Source organism: Pempheris klunzingeri, chromosome 12 (assembly GCF_042242105.1).
Source record: "Pempheris klunzingeri isolate RE-2024b chromosome 12, fPemKlu1.hap1, whole genome shotgun sequence".
Taxonomy (NCBI): domain Eukaryota; kingdom Metazoa; phylum Chordata; class Actinopteri; order Acropomatiformes; family Pempheridae; genus Pempheris; species Pempheris klunzingeri.
In genome coordinates, this window is record NC_092023.1 from 21,002,298 (window position 1) to 21,019,676 (window position 17,379).

At 41.3% G+C, this 17,379-nt stretch overlaps 1 protein-coding gene across 1 annotated transcript in view; it reads right to left on the reverse strand.

Moving 5' to 3' along the window:
- ttc27 (tetratricopeptide repeat domain 27) overlaps window positions 1-17,379 on the reverse strand; it is a 78,737-nt gene that overhangs the window by 41,067 nt on the left and 20,291 nt on the right. The window contains exons 6-8 of the mRNA XM_070840552.1: window positions 14,812-14,970; window positions 14,565-14,704; window positions 6,100-6,212 (exon numbers count right to left, since the gene is read on the reverse strand). Of these exons, the coding sequence (XP_070696653.1) occupies window positions 6,100-6,212; window positions 14,565-14,704; window positions 14,812-14,970 (412 nt within the window). The remainder of the gene's footprint in view (window positions 1-6,099; window positions 6,213-14,564; window positions 14,705-14,811; window positions 14,971-17,379) is intronic.

Sequence of the window (17,379 nt, forward strand, 5' to 3'; positions counted from 1 at the left end):
AAGACTAAGAAATATGGTCCAGGCAAGTACTCAAACACAGACACTGCGAGCTACACAAGATCAGCTTCACACGTTGCGTCCTGGAGTGTATCGTCCTTCTGTGTCATGCAACTAGGGGCTCTATAGCATGGAACAGCAAGAAAAAGATACACTTTTCTGTTAAGGATCGTATGACTTAAAGTCCAACAACGCTCTAACTGAACATATCGTATGCATTAGCATATTTATGACTTCATCCCCTCTTCATTCAAACAGGAATGCAACTGGCAAAACTTTGAACTAAATTGTTGTTTACTACTGTGGTCATAGAACCATTCTTTATTGCCCCCCCCCTTGAGGACCGATGTCCACTGATGCATAAGATAGAGTTGAGTATGTTTACCAGGGTTATTGCATTTAAGCCCGTTGGGCCAGGCATTGTTATTTGCATTCATAAACTTTTGTGGACCATATTTGGGGCCCATGAATCTAGAGCAATGCTAGCGGTTTGGCTAGTCAATGCTAGGAATTTTTACAGCCCTCCATCTCATAACTGCTAAGATATTTCATGCTGAACCATAAATGGCAATCTCTTGGTGGCACAAGAGGAAAAGTCACTGCATCATGTATTGTTTTATCACATTTCGTGGGAACACAGCAAACACTTTTTGAGATATTTCAGTCTGGACTGGCTGATTGACATTGCCATTTTTAAAAAGTGCATCCAAATGAAATACAATAAGCTTGAGTGGAATCATGTATCCTGTTAAGTTTAAAGTGCTGGTGCTGCCAGAAAGTCAGGCTTTGGCTTAAGGAGGTTGACTTCTTTTCAGGCTAAAGGATTAGGATTTCAGGGAGATTAGGTACGATAATTACCAGTGTGCCTTTCCATTTTCCACAGTGTTAAAAATATTGCCAGGTTGATAGAAGTATACTACGTCTTTTAATACTGTTCACCCCTTTTACTCAATCCTCCAGGCAGCCTTCACTGGCTTATACAAGGAGTCCGACAGTGGACAGGAGGCCTGCACATGCCTACATGCGGATTCACTTTTACAGAGGCCAATACAGAGATTTTCTACAAGAGATGAAAAATGTATACAAGCAAAGGATAGCTAGATTGTATAGAATTTCTTTTTTATGAAAGTGTGAAATCTATCAATGTATGTGTGTAAACCCACATCTTTTTCAATGTTTGCTAAGCATTTTTTGGCACACCATGTTGACCCTGAGTCAGTGAATCCTCCATGTGCTAAACTGCATTCCCTGACAAACAAAACCAGTTAATTCCCCTGTAAAGATTTGCAATGGTTACATTCATTTTATTACAATCCAAGGACACAAACCAAGAATGTTGACTTCTACTTTTGTTAAATCGTGAACTTGGGTCAGGGTATGTAATTTAAATTAATCTGAAGTGCTAAGAAGACTGATATCAGTAGTTTGTTCTGAATGTATTTACTTCCTTAGCCTTAAAGCCAGTGTTTATCAGTGTTTACTAGCTTTATCTTTCAGAGAACTTTGTGATTAAGAGCTGCAAGGTCTGAGGGGAAAATGAGAGTGAGACATATACATGGATGGATTACACAGAGAGACAAAACAACCACAAAGACCCAAAGAGTTTAATAAATTTCATATCAAATATAGAACCTAGTATGAGCTTTTTAAATATTTCCTACCTAAAAGATAAATGTAAGAGCTGCAAAAAGCTCAGCATATCCACTGAGGGAGAAAATAGAATCAAGACAAGGTCACATTCCCAGAGTTAAAAGGACCATGGAGAACTCAGTTCTCTGATCATTCTGACAAGGGATGCTTCGGCCTTTTAAGCCCTTGGCTAAAATTTAATAAAAAGCTAATCACATCTTCTCATTAATACAAGACAGTGACAATGAAGACGCAATTAAAATTCTTGAAAGCACTCTGTGTCTTACGGTTAAACTGACCACTTACTTGGCATATAAACTGCTGCAGAGACGCTAAGTCATCCGATTACACCAACAACCTGTCTACACCATCCACATTTCAGTCACACAATCATGCCTCTGATTTAATCGTGCTCCCATTTTAAACACTGCAACTGATCACACCGGCTGTGTAATGGCCCCGACTTTGGTGCTCTGTGTGTAGCTGTTATGCAAAGTTCTTTTTAGGTCTTTTACATGTACATATGTAAGTATGTGATTTGGGTGACGTCAAACAATAGGGCAGTACTGTGTCTGAATGGGTATCATTGGACGCTAATAGCAATTCATCCAGCAATGTCCACTGATAATTTCAAGCCAATCTTATAGCACATTTCATTTCATTGCAACACGATGTGCTTTACATTCTAGTAATAATACAATCAAAATACTAGAAAAGTGCACTCTTTAGAGTGCTCTGCTACATCTAACCATAATCTAACCTAGACCTGTAACCACTGAAAGCCTTCAACATACAGTTGCACCTAAAATTATTCAACACCCATTGCAAATTCAGTATATTGTCAAAATTTACAAACTTTCAACTGCGAACAATGAACAACTCAGACAATAGAAATAGCTCAACACAACTAATATTACAGGTGGTTTCTCCAAATTCAACACAATGTGCCACTTTTAAACTTGCTTTGTAAAGCACTATGAGACACTCTGTTGTGATATTGGGCTATACAAATAAATTGAATTGAATTTTAATGACTACTGCAGTCTCAAAATGATTCAACCCCTTCTTGACAAGCATCTTTAGGACTTAGCAGAGCACCCTTTTGCTGTGATGATGAACTAAAAGTTTGTAAATTTTGGCAATACACCTAATTTGCAGTGGGGGTTGAATAATTTAGATGTGACTGTATTAACATTATTCAACTTATTAGGCTGTTGTTTTTTTTTAAATCTTTTTTTTTTTTTATTACAACCCTTGGTGCCCCTGTCGTGTCTGCAATTGCAAACTCAAGCTGGATACACAAGATGTCTTGTTGTTAAACTGTTTCAATAAAGTTGTTGAAAATAAAAAAAACGTGTGAAGATGAGATCATGTGAAACTTTAGTGGGTCATAGCATATTGGGTATGAAATTTACCTGCAGATGCACCAGTTCAAAAGGAGATCAAACTGTTTTATGGATGTTTGTTTTTGAGCCACAAAACGGCCAGAAGGTCTGTGATAATGCTTGTTTTTAGCCTCTCATAATGCCTTTTTGCTCTATGATGTCAAACTTGCTCAGCATATAGGCATCAATGTGCTGATTGGTCCAGTAGTATTCAAGATTAGCTGTAGATAGACGGACGGACTTGACCAAACCCATGATCCCCTCCAAGCTTACACCTAAGTGAAGAATATAAACATGCCAAACAACAGTTTTTGCAATTAAACACACACACACTAAAGAGCTTACACACTGACTTTAGTGAAAAGTAAGGTTTTTAAAAGTGTTCGGTGTAGTGGTCTATCTCAGATCTTCAGGCAGGGCATCCAATCTACTTGGGACATACATACAGACAGCAGCCCCTCTGCTTCAGAGTTAGTACGAGGAATAGTTAAAAGGCCACTGCCTGTGGACCTGACAGTTCTGGCTTGTTTGTTGTTTGCAAGGGCATTTAGAGCTTTGTAGACAAGCAGCACAATTGATTCTACTTTTAATGGGGAGCCAGTCCAGAGATCTAAGGATCTACAGATCTAAGTTGTAATGTGTTCAGAGGTTTTAGCTCCAACTATAATCACTGTATAGCTGGCAGTATATGAGCATGTGTCTCCAATTTATCCCACAGTTCCAACCTGGCCTACATTATGAATCAACTTTGTATACACTACATAGATTTTTTGTGGATGAAGGAATGGACAATGTTGGATAAATCTGGTTTGTTCGCTCTCTAGGAGACCTCGGAGGTACAAGGTAGTCATTTCTGACAATGTCTCAGAGCAGCGTGCAGGTGTGCAGCTCTACCATTAATTTAGATAGATCTGCTGCTCATCAATCATCTCCTAGCAATCTCACTGACTGCTCCACTGACCTTCACTTGACCCTTCCATTCCCTGCAGCACCATGGGAATTAATCATCGACATGCTCTGAAGTTAAATGGTTCTATATTTCGTTGAATGTCTTATATTCACCCTTTCTCTGGATGAAACCCCCACTACAAATAAGTTTACAATTTATTGTAGGTGAGCCATAAATCCAGAGAGAAACCACAGGTCACAAAATGAGAAATGAGGTCTGTGAAAAACAACAGGAGGAGGAAAATAAGTGCTGACACCTGCTCCCAGACTTTATTTACTGATACTTTCTTAAGGTACAAGTTGTGACTCAGAAATAACCTTTGTGCACAGCATTGCTGAATATGCACAATTCTATACTTCTCACTGCTGCCAATCCTATACCCTGCTCACCCACAGACACCCTACAAACATCCAGTGGGATTGTGCCCTCACTGACCTGAGCACCTTGGTAGCCTAATAGTTACAGCACAAGCCCCATTACAGCAATGTCACTGGTTCGATTCAAGCTGGTGACCTTTGGTGGGAGTCATACTCTGTCTCCCCATTTCCTGTCTGCCCCTTCACGGACTCTCTGTCCAATAAAGGCCAAAAAAATTAAAAACTTTTAAAAAAAAAGTCTCACTGACTCTGCAACATATCAAGAAGCAGACAGCACACACTTCTGTGCACCACGGACAGATGTATTTAAAACTTAAGAATTAAAAAACTAAGTGCTAGTTGGGAAAGTGTGAGGGCCGATTTCTCAAGAACAAGAACACGCTTTAATGATATTCCCACAGTAAGTGTGTTTACAGTGGTTTAGTTACTTAGTGACATTAAGGTCTGCCTTGTTTTTTTTACTGAATAAGACACTATTTCCATGCTGTTGCTGTATGCATGTTGTTTCATTAAAGGGATAGTTCTGATTTTTCACAGTGGGGTTGTATGAGGTACTTATCCATAGTTTATGTATAACATACAATAGCTAAAATCTGTTTCCCTGCTGCCACTGTCCACAGCAGTACATTACTTAGCATCTGTGCTGGGACTCATGCCTGCTCCTCCAAACTGAGGGCTACTGACCTCCATCCACTGTAGGTAATACACTGACTGGAGAAGGACCTCATGCAGCCACACTTGAAACTATCCCTTTAAACTGTGATAAAGAGTGGGGATTGCAATGAGCAGAGGGGTTGCCCACTTTAGGCGGTGATTGGCAACCTGGGTGGAGTTATGAAAGTAGGCAAGGTTTAAATTTTCCAACAGCTTCCATCTATAACTAAGTGAAACGCTGTGGACAACTCATGAAGACAAGACAATGAAACACAATAAAGACAAAGAAAACAGGTATAAACAGGGTCAGACTACACGTTCTGCTTCATAGTCCTTTCATAGCATATTAACACCTTTATACCACACAAACTGATTATATTAAGGCCATTGGACAGCCTACTATTTTCTGTCTTCACCCAGAAGGACTTCCTATAGCGGCAGCAGATGAAACTGAACCTCTGCCCCTGGTGCTGCACAGGTTTTACAATACTTTTGTCAACAGGTGGGGCTACCAGACAGCAGGCTCTCTGTTCCAACAAGTTCTAATTTAAAAAAACAGAAAAAAAAAACAGAGAGGAAACAAAATCTGACCAAGTGTGAGACAAGGTTAATCAGGTTGTCTGAATAATCATCCATTAGGGGCACATGTGATATGCCCGTGTAAAAAGGGTAAACTTCTTTTCCAAGGCGTAAGCAAAGTCAGAGTGACACATTAAGTGAAATGACTTATGAATATGGCACATATTTACACTTAGGCAGATTGGACTGGGTGGTTCATTAGCTCTAAATTGATGTGCAGGTTGAAATGATTAAAGTCTTCAGGCTTTGGAGGCAATTTTTCCTGTGGTGACAGATAAACGTATAACCCTGAAGTTTTTGTAAGACCATCCAAAGTCTTTCCTTCAGTTCAAGATGCACAGCTGGTAGATTAACAGGATGCTCTCCGTTTTTAACAGAATTGTGCTTGAACACAGCTTGGATCAACTGATAAATCCTTATCTGACTAGGGGCTAAAGATAGAGAGTGTTGTGAGCTGTACAGCCTGTAAAACCCTTTGTGCTACACAAACAAAATATTTTTGACTTGAGCTCTGAGGTAGAGGACTTACCAGATGCCCAGGATGACAGCTTGCTCCTCGGCGCTGAGGTCCGGCAGCTCATACTGATCTGGCTCCGCTAAACTGATTTGATCCAGCACAGTGTCATCGCCCAGGCTAAGGTCCTGTAAGCACGGAAACACACTTGGGATCAGACGTGTACACGTGCTGAAGCCATAAATCATGGAACATGTAAGCAACTAAGAGGAGCTAAGTGAGCCAGTGTGACTTTTTGGACAGAGCATCACATATTTGACAAATTTCTTGCAGCCACAACTTAAAAGGGAAAAATCGCAGCTGTGAGACCTACAACTTTCCCTCACTGCTTGGTGGGTAATACCTTGAAATATAATCATAATTAATGGGTGGCTCATATTTTATTTAACTTTTACCAATAAGCTGGACAATGTTTAAAATTGTAGCCAAGGCCTTTACCTTTACAAAGAATCACTACACACCAGATATCAAGTAACAAAGCTGTAACTGTGGTCAGAATTCACAGTCACAAATATGCAGGTGACTCACATCTGAGGATACATGTCCAAGTCACTACTGTCTATGTCCTGATCCCCAGGGAGTGATGCACTGACTCAGTTTGAGAGAAAAAACATCCAGTGCACACAGTTACACTGACATGTCATTTCAGAGAGATTATAGACTTATGACCACATGGAACCTTAGAGGGATAGTTCCAATGATTTGAAGTGGGGCTGATTTGAAGTTAGGTATCAGGGAACACAATATCCATGGTTGAGCCAAAATATGATCCTACGTTCTTCTGCTGCCCCCACCCTCAGCTGCTGCCCCCACCCTCAGCAGTACATTGTTCAGCATCCAGGCAGGTCCTCCTGCTTCTCCAAACTGGGGTTGTGCAGTCCTCAATCTACTGTAAATAATCAACTCTGAATAAGAACTTCATACAACCCCTCTTCAGAACATCCAAACTAAGTCTTTAAGTTGAAGTGCACTGATGCTACTATACTGTGGTGATGACAGTCACTTTGGGAGTCTAAGCAGTGATCAGCCCCATCATTGGCATCTGTAACCTCCATTAGCCACATCTGGACCAGTAGTCATTTTTCTCGATTGTGCCTTTAAGGAATCTTGTTGTTTGTTTTCTTTTAATAATTTTTCTGAGCTTTCTGATCTTGGACCAATCTCACCAATGAATTCTTCTTATGCTCACTTTCAACCGGTAAAATGCATGGAAAAGGCCGTGCTGGTTACTGATCACTAGAGGTATAACGTTTGGTGCAGGATATTCATTTCAGTGTGGTTTCAGTATATTATTCTTCTCTGCTAAACCATGCTAGTGGGGTTAGCGCTGTATAGCTCATTCAAGCCCCTTATGCAAAGCAGCTTCCAAAGCTGGCAGGGCCTCTGATGTTTTCAGTTCCCACTGAGTTGCAGCAACAGAGATTAGTGGAACAGACAAAAGTTGGTATTTCTTTGGAAACAAACACTATAAAACATGCTAAATAATAAGCAACGGTATCACCTGAGTGTATCAATTACAGGGCTTGACAATATGCAGATTAGAGTCTTCTAGTAACAATGGAGCATTACTGAAATGTTGATTGTATATTTTCTTTGTTGGACATATTCCAATGGACAGGGTCATTTTTACAGGAACAAAAATGGTACACTTTTTTTCTAGCTGTTCCAAAAACACTCCAAAACAGAGGTCCGTACACAACCATGGAAATTGCGTTCCTCCGATATCTCTCCAATAGGAGAGGTGATGCCAAATCACCGCTAAATAAACATTGTGAGGAAACAGAATGAAAGGCACAGCGCAACTTTCTGTGTGTGAATCTGTTTGCTCCTACAGATATGTTCACCTCCAAAGCACTGTTTGCTGTTCTAGGCTCAGGTCTCACTAACTGGTTCATGAAGACAGACCACCTTATACACAACAACAGGCTGATGGTTATAAGGCACTGGGCGATCAGTTAAATCATTGTAAACTGCACCACCTTTGACCTGTGAGTAGTGCCAAGCGTTTTGCAATGTCTCACATTAACCCCTGTACCCACACACTCGTCAATAGCAGTTAGGGGTACGGTGCCGTGTGGACAGGAGGATCAAACTGCTAAATCAGATGTGAGGCTTTCAGAACTTTAGGACTGAAATATGCATGAGGGTTAATGCAAAAAAGTTGATGCAAAAAGAGCAAACCCGTTCATGACAATGTGGTTTGGCACCAGCAACGAAAACTCTGGATCAGACTTGTTTTCATTAGAAAAGAAAGAGTGCCAAGTCCAGTCAGACCCACAGCAACAGAGATGGCCCAATTTCCTTGCTGGCAATGGTTTTGATTGGCCAGTGATGAAGAGTTCTTCCTCCATCTCTGCTTTGCTTCTATCTTTTCAAGATAGGAAGTCAGTCAGTTCTGGTTAATGACAGCTTTGATTGAACCGATTTACTCCCCCTCTTCCAATAATGAGAGCGTTAGTGGTCTGAGCACAGCACAAGGGACTGGAGTGGGGCCACAGCCTGCAGACTGAGGGTTCCATGGAGACACTTCAGCAAAGATTTCAGAAAATAGGGAATAGGGAACCAATGTATCCTTTCTGAGTTCTTTCATCACTAATCCATCAGTATATTAGAAGCTGTGTGGCTTGAGTTCTTCTACTGGTACTGAGAAGGTTATTTTCCGCCCACTGAGAATGATTTTTATGTGCGTTACATAATATCAGCGATAACACAATATAAAAACTGTTTGACAATTCCAAACTAAATGACAAAGTATGTTGTGACTGCCCTTAAAATCAACAGTGTTTTCTGATCCGACGCCCTAAATGGTGGAACAACATTACTGTAACATTGAAGATTCATGAGGTAGTATTCTGATGTGTCAAAGTTATGGTTAAGGTTTAAGTAGACCTAAATAATACAGCTACCACACTCCAAGACTGTGGAACACCTTGCCAAGTTACATGAAATATGCAAGCTGTGCTGACATCTAAAAAATAAAAACAAGTGAAGACCTACTTATTGAGACAGGTATTCAGTTAATGTTGTATGGTTTTATCTGCCTACTATCATTTTTATTACTTTTATTTGCCGTTTTATTGGATCCGTTCTATTTTTTTGAACTGTTTTCCTATTGTGTTTTGTATTTAATACCTTACTGTACACTGACAATTTCGCTTAGGATGTCCCTCTTTGTTGGCTATGGTGACGTGTTAACAAGAGTCCTGCAGGTTACAGTTCAGATATTTTAAAACCTTTAATTACCACACAGAACGCAAGTTAATGTGTGTTTAACTTTAATTCTGGCTGTACAGCCATACTGGCTGAAGTATGAAAGGTATAAAGAAGTCATGAGGAATAAAAGGGCCTTGAATCTCTTTCTCTCAGACCAAAACCCCGCTCCTCTGACATGTGTGGCTTAGTGCCAAACTAGATAGCAGCACCCAGCAGGTGACAGTAAATGAACCTGTTGAATGAAAGCACACGACGTGAGCTAGAATGACAAAAGCAGTCAGCAGGAGAGTGACTTAATGTGTAGGCGCCCAAAATAGAGCCTGTGTAAAGCAAAGACATGCACAGAAAGGATGCATGGGAGACTTATGTGATTGTGTAATTGTTTGAAGGTGTGTGTGCTTTAAAGACCTCTCAAAAGAAACATTCAGACAGTGGCCATCCTTCTCTGTTCTGCTGGCTGCTGTTTTGGTGTGAGAGTGTGTGTCAGCACACTGTGGTGGGTGTTTGACCAGCACTTCATCATGAAGTGGCTGACACATTCTGGGTACTGAGGCTGTAACCATGGCGCTGTGCGAAACACCAACAGGGAGTAATTAGAGCAACAAGATGATTTTTTTTCTTTTCCACAGACACGTGTGACAAATGGGTTGTCACAGTCACATGACACACACCAAGGGGGGCACAGTGCACACACACCCAACTAGAAGGGATATTTAACTGAACTCATCTATGTATTCCTTAACTTCCTCTCCAAGGATCTAACATTTTGCCTGGAAATTTGCATTTATGAATATCAAGGCAGCCATTTAAAAAGGTGTGTTTTAGCTTGTTATTCTGCTGATATAGTGTACTGATAGACTATGTGTGTATCAATGTGCCTAAATACTGTATATGTGCAGGGATGTATCCGTGATTATAAGCACTTAATGATGCACATGCACATATCAGTATGTACATGTATGAACATATACATATGGCTGTATACTTAAGTTTTACTGTATTGTTTTGTTCATACAGTGGTGTGAAAAAGTATTTGCCCCCTTACAGATTTATTCTGTTTTTGCTTTTTTGTCACACTTATATGTTTCAGATCATCAAACTAATTTTAATATCAGACATAGATGACCTGAGTAAACACAAAAAGAAGTTTTTACATGATGATTTCATTTATTAAGGGAAAAAAGCTATCCAAACCAACCTGGCCCTATGTGAAAAAGTAATTGCCCCCTCCTTGTTAAATCATGAATTAACTTAATTAGCCATATTTTTGAAAGCTGAGTTCAATTTCACTTGCCACACCCAGGCCTGATTACTGCCAGAGCTGTACAATCAAGAAATCACTTAAATAGACAACATGAAGTAGGCTGAAAAATCTCAAAATGCAACACATCATGCCCCGATCTAAAGCAATTCAAGAACAGACAAGAAACAAAGTCATTGACATCTATCAGTCTGGAAAGGGTTACAAAGCCATTTCTAAGGCCATTTCTAAGGACTCCAGTGAACAACAGCGAGAGCCATTATCCCCGAATGGAGAAAACATGGAGCAGTGGTGAACCTTCCCAGGACTACCGGCCTACCAAAATGACTCCAAGAGTGCATCAACATCTCATGCAGGAGGTCACAAAAGAGCCCCAAACAACATCTAAAGCACTGCAGGCCTCACTTGCCTCAGTTAAGGTCAGTGTCCATGATTCAACAATAAGAAAGAGACTGGGCAAAAATGGCCTCCATGGGAGAGTTCCAAGGAGAAAACCACTGCTGACCAAAAAGAACACAGAGGCACATCTCACACTTGCTAAAAAACATCTTGATGATCCCCCACACTTTTGGGAAAATATTCTGTGGACTGACGAGACAAAAGTGGAACTTTTTGGAAGGTGTGCGTCCCGTTACATCTGGCGTAAAACTAACAGCATTTCAGATAAAGAACATCATACCGACAGTCAAACATGATGGTGGTAGTGTGATGGTCTGGAGCTGCTTTGCTGCTTCAGGACCTGGACAACTTGCCGTAATTGATGGAACCATGAATTCTGCTCTCTACCAGAAAATCCTGAAGGAGAATGTCCGGCCATCAGTTCGTGACCTTAAGCACAAGTGCACTTGGGTTATGCAGCAGGACAATGATCCGAAGCACAACAGCAAGTCCACCTCCGAATAGCTCAAAAAAAACAAAATGAGGGTTTTGGCGTGACCTAGTCAAAGTCCGGACTTAAGATGCTGTGGCATAACCTTAAACAGGCCATTCATGCTCGAAAACCCTCCAATGTGGCTGAATTAAGACAATTCTGCAAAGAAGAGTGGGCCAAAATTCCCCCACAGCGATGTGAAAGACTCATCGCCAGTTACTGCAAACGCTTGATTGCAGTTGTTGCCGCCAAGGGTGGCACAATCAGTTATTAGGTTTAGGGGGCAATTACTTTTTCACATAGGGCCAGGTTGGTTTGGATAGCTTTTGTCCCTTAATAAATGAAATCATCATTTAAAAACTGCTTTTTGTGTTTACTCAGGTTATCTTTGTCTGATATTAAAATTGGTTTGATGATCTGAAACATGTAAGTGTGACAAAAAAGCAAAAACAGAATAAATCTGTAAGGGGGCAAATACTTTTTCACACCACTGTAAAAGTACATTTGGATTGGGCCTTCACTGCTATAATGCCATTTTGTCACAGATTATTTTGGGGCTGTGTGAGCACATTTCTGTCTTCAGTTTTTATTCTTATTTACATTCACTTAAGAACGGACATTAAGATTGATAATATCAAAATGTATTCAAGCATGAGTGACAGCATTTTCCCCCATTAGAACAAATACATTTCCATAGGTACATTTCCATAGCAACAAAGAAGTTTAACAGAAACTACTTTTTCTTTTGACTTTTTGTTTGTTTTAATAGGCTCATGTGTTGGAGTTCTAATGAGCTCCAAGTCAGAATGTCACACTCTGCTTGGATGTTCATTTGTCTTAGCTAAAGCTAAAGAATAGATCCAAGGATAGTTAATACATTACAAGTGTTTGCCAATTTCAGGCTTACCACTGTGACAGCTTAGTCTGTATGTGTGCTGTTTAAGAGTGTGTTTTAAAATCAAGACTCTCTTTACTTTCTTTAATCAAACTTAAATAGGTTGGTGAACCTAAAGGACAACAGGTTTAACCCATCACCAAACCACTGACCATGAATCCACAGTGATATCCTGTCTGTGGTTGTAAAACAAGAGGAGGAAAGAAGGTAGTGACAGAGTGTAGTGCACGGGGCTTTCATTGGCTTAACAGTACTAACAGGCTTCAGGTGGTATAAAGGGTCCAGAGGTGGACATCTCCCCCTGCTGATGATGCTGGGTATTACAAATTATTTGCCCCAGCTGTCTGTCCTTGGCAGCAGAGGGCTGTCAAATGGTGGACAGGGACCAGACGTAAACAGGGAAAGGGTTCATGAAGTCAGAGCTTATGGTGAAACCTGTGACTTTTAAAGTAACTTTTGAGAGAAGACATGATATTCTTCCTCAAACAAAAGAAAAGTTAAATTCATGACCAATACCTTCTCTATTTTTGAAAATGTTTATTTTAGCATTTATCATTACCTCTTTGAGGTACCTCCTCGCCACTTGAGCTACAGTGGCTGCTGTTCACCAGCTAACGTTGTGGCATCCACACATGATGGAGATGAGGCACATACAGTGCATCCGGAAAGTATTCATACCGCTTTACTTTTTCCACATTTCCAAAATGGATTAGATTCTTTTTTTCTCAAAATTCTACACACAATACCCCATAATGACAAAGTGAAAAATTTTAGAATATTTTTCAAATTTATTAAAATAAAACACTCAAATATCGCATGTACAGAAATATTCACACCCTTTGCTATGAAACTCAAATTGAGCATCCTGTTTCCACTGATCATCCTTGAGATGTTTCTACAACTTGAGTGGAGTCCACCTGTAGTAAATTCAATTGATCGGACATGATTTGGAAAGGCACCCACCTGTCTATAAGATCCCACAGTTGACAGTACATGTCAGAGCACAAATCAAGCCATGAAGTCAAAGGAACTGTCTGTAGACCTCCGAGACAGGATTGTATCGAGGCACAGATCTGGGGAAGGGTACAGAAAAATGTCTGCAGCATTGAAGGTCCCAAAGAGCACAGTGGTCTTCATCATTCGTAAATTAAAGAAGTTTGGAACCACCAGGACTCCTCCTAGAGCTGGCCGCCCAGCCAAAATGAGCAATCGGAGGAGAAGGCCTTGGTCAGGGAGGTGACCAAGAACCTGATGGTCACTCTGACAGAGCTCCAACGTTCGTCTGTGGAGATGGGAGAACCTTCCACCTATCAGGCATTTATGGTAGAGTGGCCAGACAGAAGCCACTCCTCAGTACAGAGCACATGACAGCCCGCTTGGAGTTTGCCAATAGGCAAAGGACTCTCAGACCATGAGAAACAAAATTCTCTGGTCTGATGAAACCAAGATAGAACTATTTGGCCTGAATGCCAAGCATCATGTTTGGAGGAAACCAGGCACCGCTCATCACCTGGCCAACACCGTCCCTACAATGAAGCATGGTGGTGGCAGCATCATGCTGTGGGGATGTTTTTCAGCGGCAGGAACTGGGAGACTAGTCAGGATCAAGGGAAAGATGAATGCAGAAAAGTACAGAGAGATCCTTGACGAAAACCTGCTCCAGAGCGCTCTGGACCTCAGACTGGGGCTACGGTTCACCTTCCACCAGGACAACGACCCGAAGCACACAGCCAAGATGACAAAGGAGTGGCTTCAGGACAAGTCTCTGAATGTCCTTGAGTGGCCCAGCCAGAGCCCGGACTTGAACCCGATTGAACATCTCTGGAAAGACCTGAAAATAGTTGTGCACCAATGCTCCCCATCCAACCTCATTGAGCTCGAGAGGGTGTGCAAAGAAGAATGGGAGAAACTCCCCAAATCCAGGTGTGCCAAGCTTGTAGCATCATGCCCAGGAAGACTGGAGGCTGTAATCGCTGTCAAAGGTGCTTCAACAAAGTATTGAGTAAAGGGTGTGAATATTTATGTACATGTGATATTTTAGTGTTTTATTTTTAATACATTTGCAAAATTTTCTAAAAAAAACATTTTTCACTTTGTCATTATGGGGTATTGTGTGTAGAATTTTGTGGGGAAAATGTACCAGGTATGTACCTGCTTAGGGAAATCTGTGGTATATGTGAGTGGAGGTAGATTTTGATAAGGCATTAAAAAGCTGGAAGGAAGATAGCAGAAGCTCATACCTTGGGCAGGCTGGCCAGAGGTGTAGGGGTAGGACTGGCCTCATCACCCATGCGGCCGGGCTGGTCCTGCTTCCTCTTGACCTCAAGGATAAGCTGAGCCAGGTACTTTTGCTGGAAATGGGTCCGTTTGCCAAGAGCACCTTGATTGACCAGTTACAATCAGTTGTTACATTTAATCCAGGTATGACTAAAGCTTGAGGATCATGACCATGTTATACTTGTCTGCATGTTCATGTATTCTACCTACCAGTCATGTTGATGTTCAGCCCCGACAGCTCCTGGGCCTTCTGGATGTGTCCTTTGGCTGGCTGGTACTCATAGTAGGTCAGACTAGTGTAGACACATTCCAGGTGGAACTGAATAGCAAGGTTTCTGTGCTCCGACAACAGGGACTGGCATTTCAGCACTGTGGAGCAAAGAAGGACTTGGTTCATCACTACCCACAATCCAATGGTCAACAAGCTTGTGATCCCTCTTAGTACTATTTAACTGGAAGCATTCAGCAGCCCTGCTCAATGAAAACTGGATGAGAGAAGTGATGCCGCATTTAGATTTAGAGAAATAAAGTTCTCATTAAAAAGACAGGAGGGTACATCCTACAAAACATGGTCGCCTTTTATAAATTGCTTCAACCAAACCAGAAACTGAAATATTAACAAATATGACTACCGCCATCTTCACTACTGGTTTCCCCACTTATTCTTTAGTCACAACTGACTAGAAAAAGGGAATGCAAATAGGACCTCTCCAGATACACCAGTTTATAGGTTTAGACATCCTTTTTCATTTACTTTTTTGTTTCTTTACCTCCTTTTACATTACGTTTAAATGCCGTTATAGTTCTTTCTCTGTTGGTAAGACAGTACAGTGTCTGGTTATGGGAAACCTGTATAATAAGACATAGATTGTTTATTACCATCTATCCATCCATTTTCTATACCGCTTATCGGTCAGGGTCGCGGGGGGAGCTGGAGCCTATCCCAGCTGACTTCGGGCAAGAGGCGGGGTACACCCTGAACTGGTCGGCAGCCAATCGCAGGGCCACATACAGACAGACAGACAACCACTCACTCTCACACTCACACCTACGGGCAATTTTCGAGTTACCAATTAACCTAACCTACCGGGAGGAAGCCGGAGTGCCCGGAGAGAACCCACGCTAGCATGGGGAGAACATGCAAACTCCACACAGAGACCCCGGGTTCAAACCAGGATTTGAACCCGGGACCTTCTTGCTGTGAGTCAACAGTGCTAACCACAGCACCACCATGCTGCCCCTTGTTTACTACCCTCTAACATAAATGGTCAGATACAGACCCCTCCAATCTGACGTCAGTAAGGTGTGGGGGGTTGCCAATGCTATTCAAGACTGTTCAACAAGCAGTATTGACAGGGTACAGTGATGCCTTAAATCGTACTCTTCCTTTTAGTTAAAGGCATACTTTGCCAACTTTCAACTGACTTTGTATCATTTCAATGTTGGTAGTAAATGCAAAAGAACAATGTTTAATCCTGGCCTGCCTGAGAGCTCACAGTCACACTCATTTGCCAGCCCGATGGCTACTGTTCAACAGAATGACTTAATGAAATAAAGGTAATCATTTTTCTGCTAAGTCTGATATTAGATTGAACAACAGCTGTGAAGCTGGTAAATTCATTTGCAGGCACTAAGCAACACTTCTGATACAGAGCCAGGTGAAAACCTGCACAGTGTATCTGTCTCAATGCAGACATAGTTGCAGCCATCTAATTACAGGCTGTTACCTTGGCGAAGAAGTCAGTTCTTTATCAATAATGCTACAAATTTAAAAAGGTAGTAGAAGATACATTTTGTAGTTTCCTGCTACCATTTCACCTAAATTGCTTCATCCAAAAGTTGTCTGGACAACGTGAAGTTATCTTCAGGCATAGCTGTAGCTGCATGGCACTTTTAAAACCTACAAGTGTTGAATGAAATGCTTCACAGACAGATGATAATTCATTACATTACATATATTACATTACGATCCAGTACAGAAAAACTGAAATCCAAGTTCCTTACAATGTAAACATGCACTAGATTTCTGACAACAAGGGATGTTTGAAATTTAGGACTAATAACATGGACAGACATCCAGGCTCTCTCTCCTCCATGTGATTGTGAGTACAGCTGCTCTCCTCACAGTCCAAAAGAACTGAGCCCTTGGGCTGATACATCAAAAGACAAACAAAGCAGGGAGGTGATGGTGAGGGAGGAGGAAATCTTGGGCTCTCATTGCCACTCTGAGCTGTGTGGCTCCATCTCTTTCTTCACAACTGATCTGATAATTAATTTGGCCTCGATGAAGGCTCTGCCACAGAGACAAAGGGATTATCCTCAGCTGAGAGGTAGAAAGGAGGTGTGTTATTTATGATCAGAAATCATACACTCTCATTCCTTTTCATCATTAATGAAGCCACACCGAGCCTGATGGCGCCCAGAGCGAGCAACGGCAGGGAGGGACATTTACATGCAAAGCACCTGTGTCACCTTTAGCACCAGCCGTTTTACACAGCAGCAAAATGACTCTTGTGGTGGTGTGAGCTGCCCAGTGGAAGGGAAAGAAAATACAATGAAAGCCAGATTTTCTAATTATTTTACCTCTTTTTTGGTCATTGAGAGACTTCCTTTATTCCTGTGTGTGCAGTGGGCAAAACCTTTCGCCAAGCTAGTGGCATGGTCCAGAATGAAATGTCTCAAATGTCTCAACTGTTGGAAGGATTACCATGAAATTTGGTACAAATGTTTATTAATAAATGTTAGCATGTTAACATCCTAACTGAAGATGGTGAACAT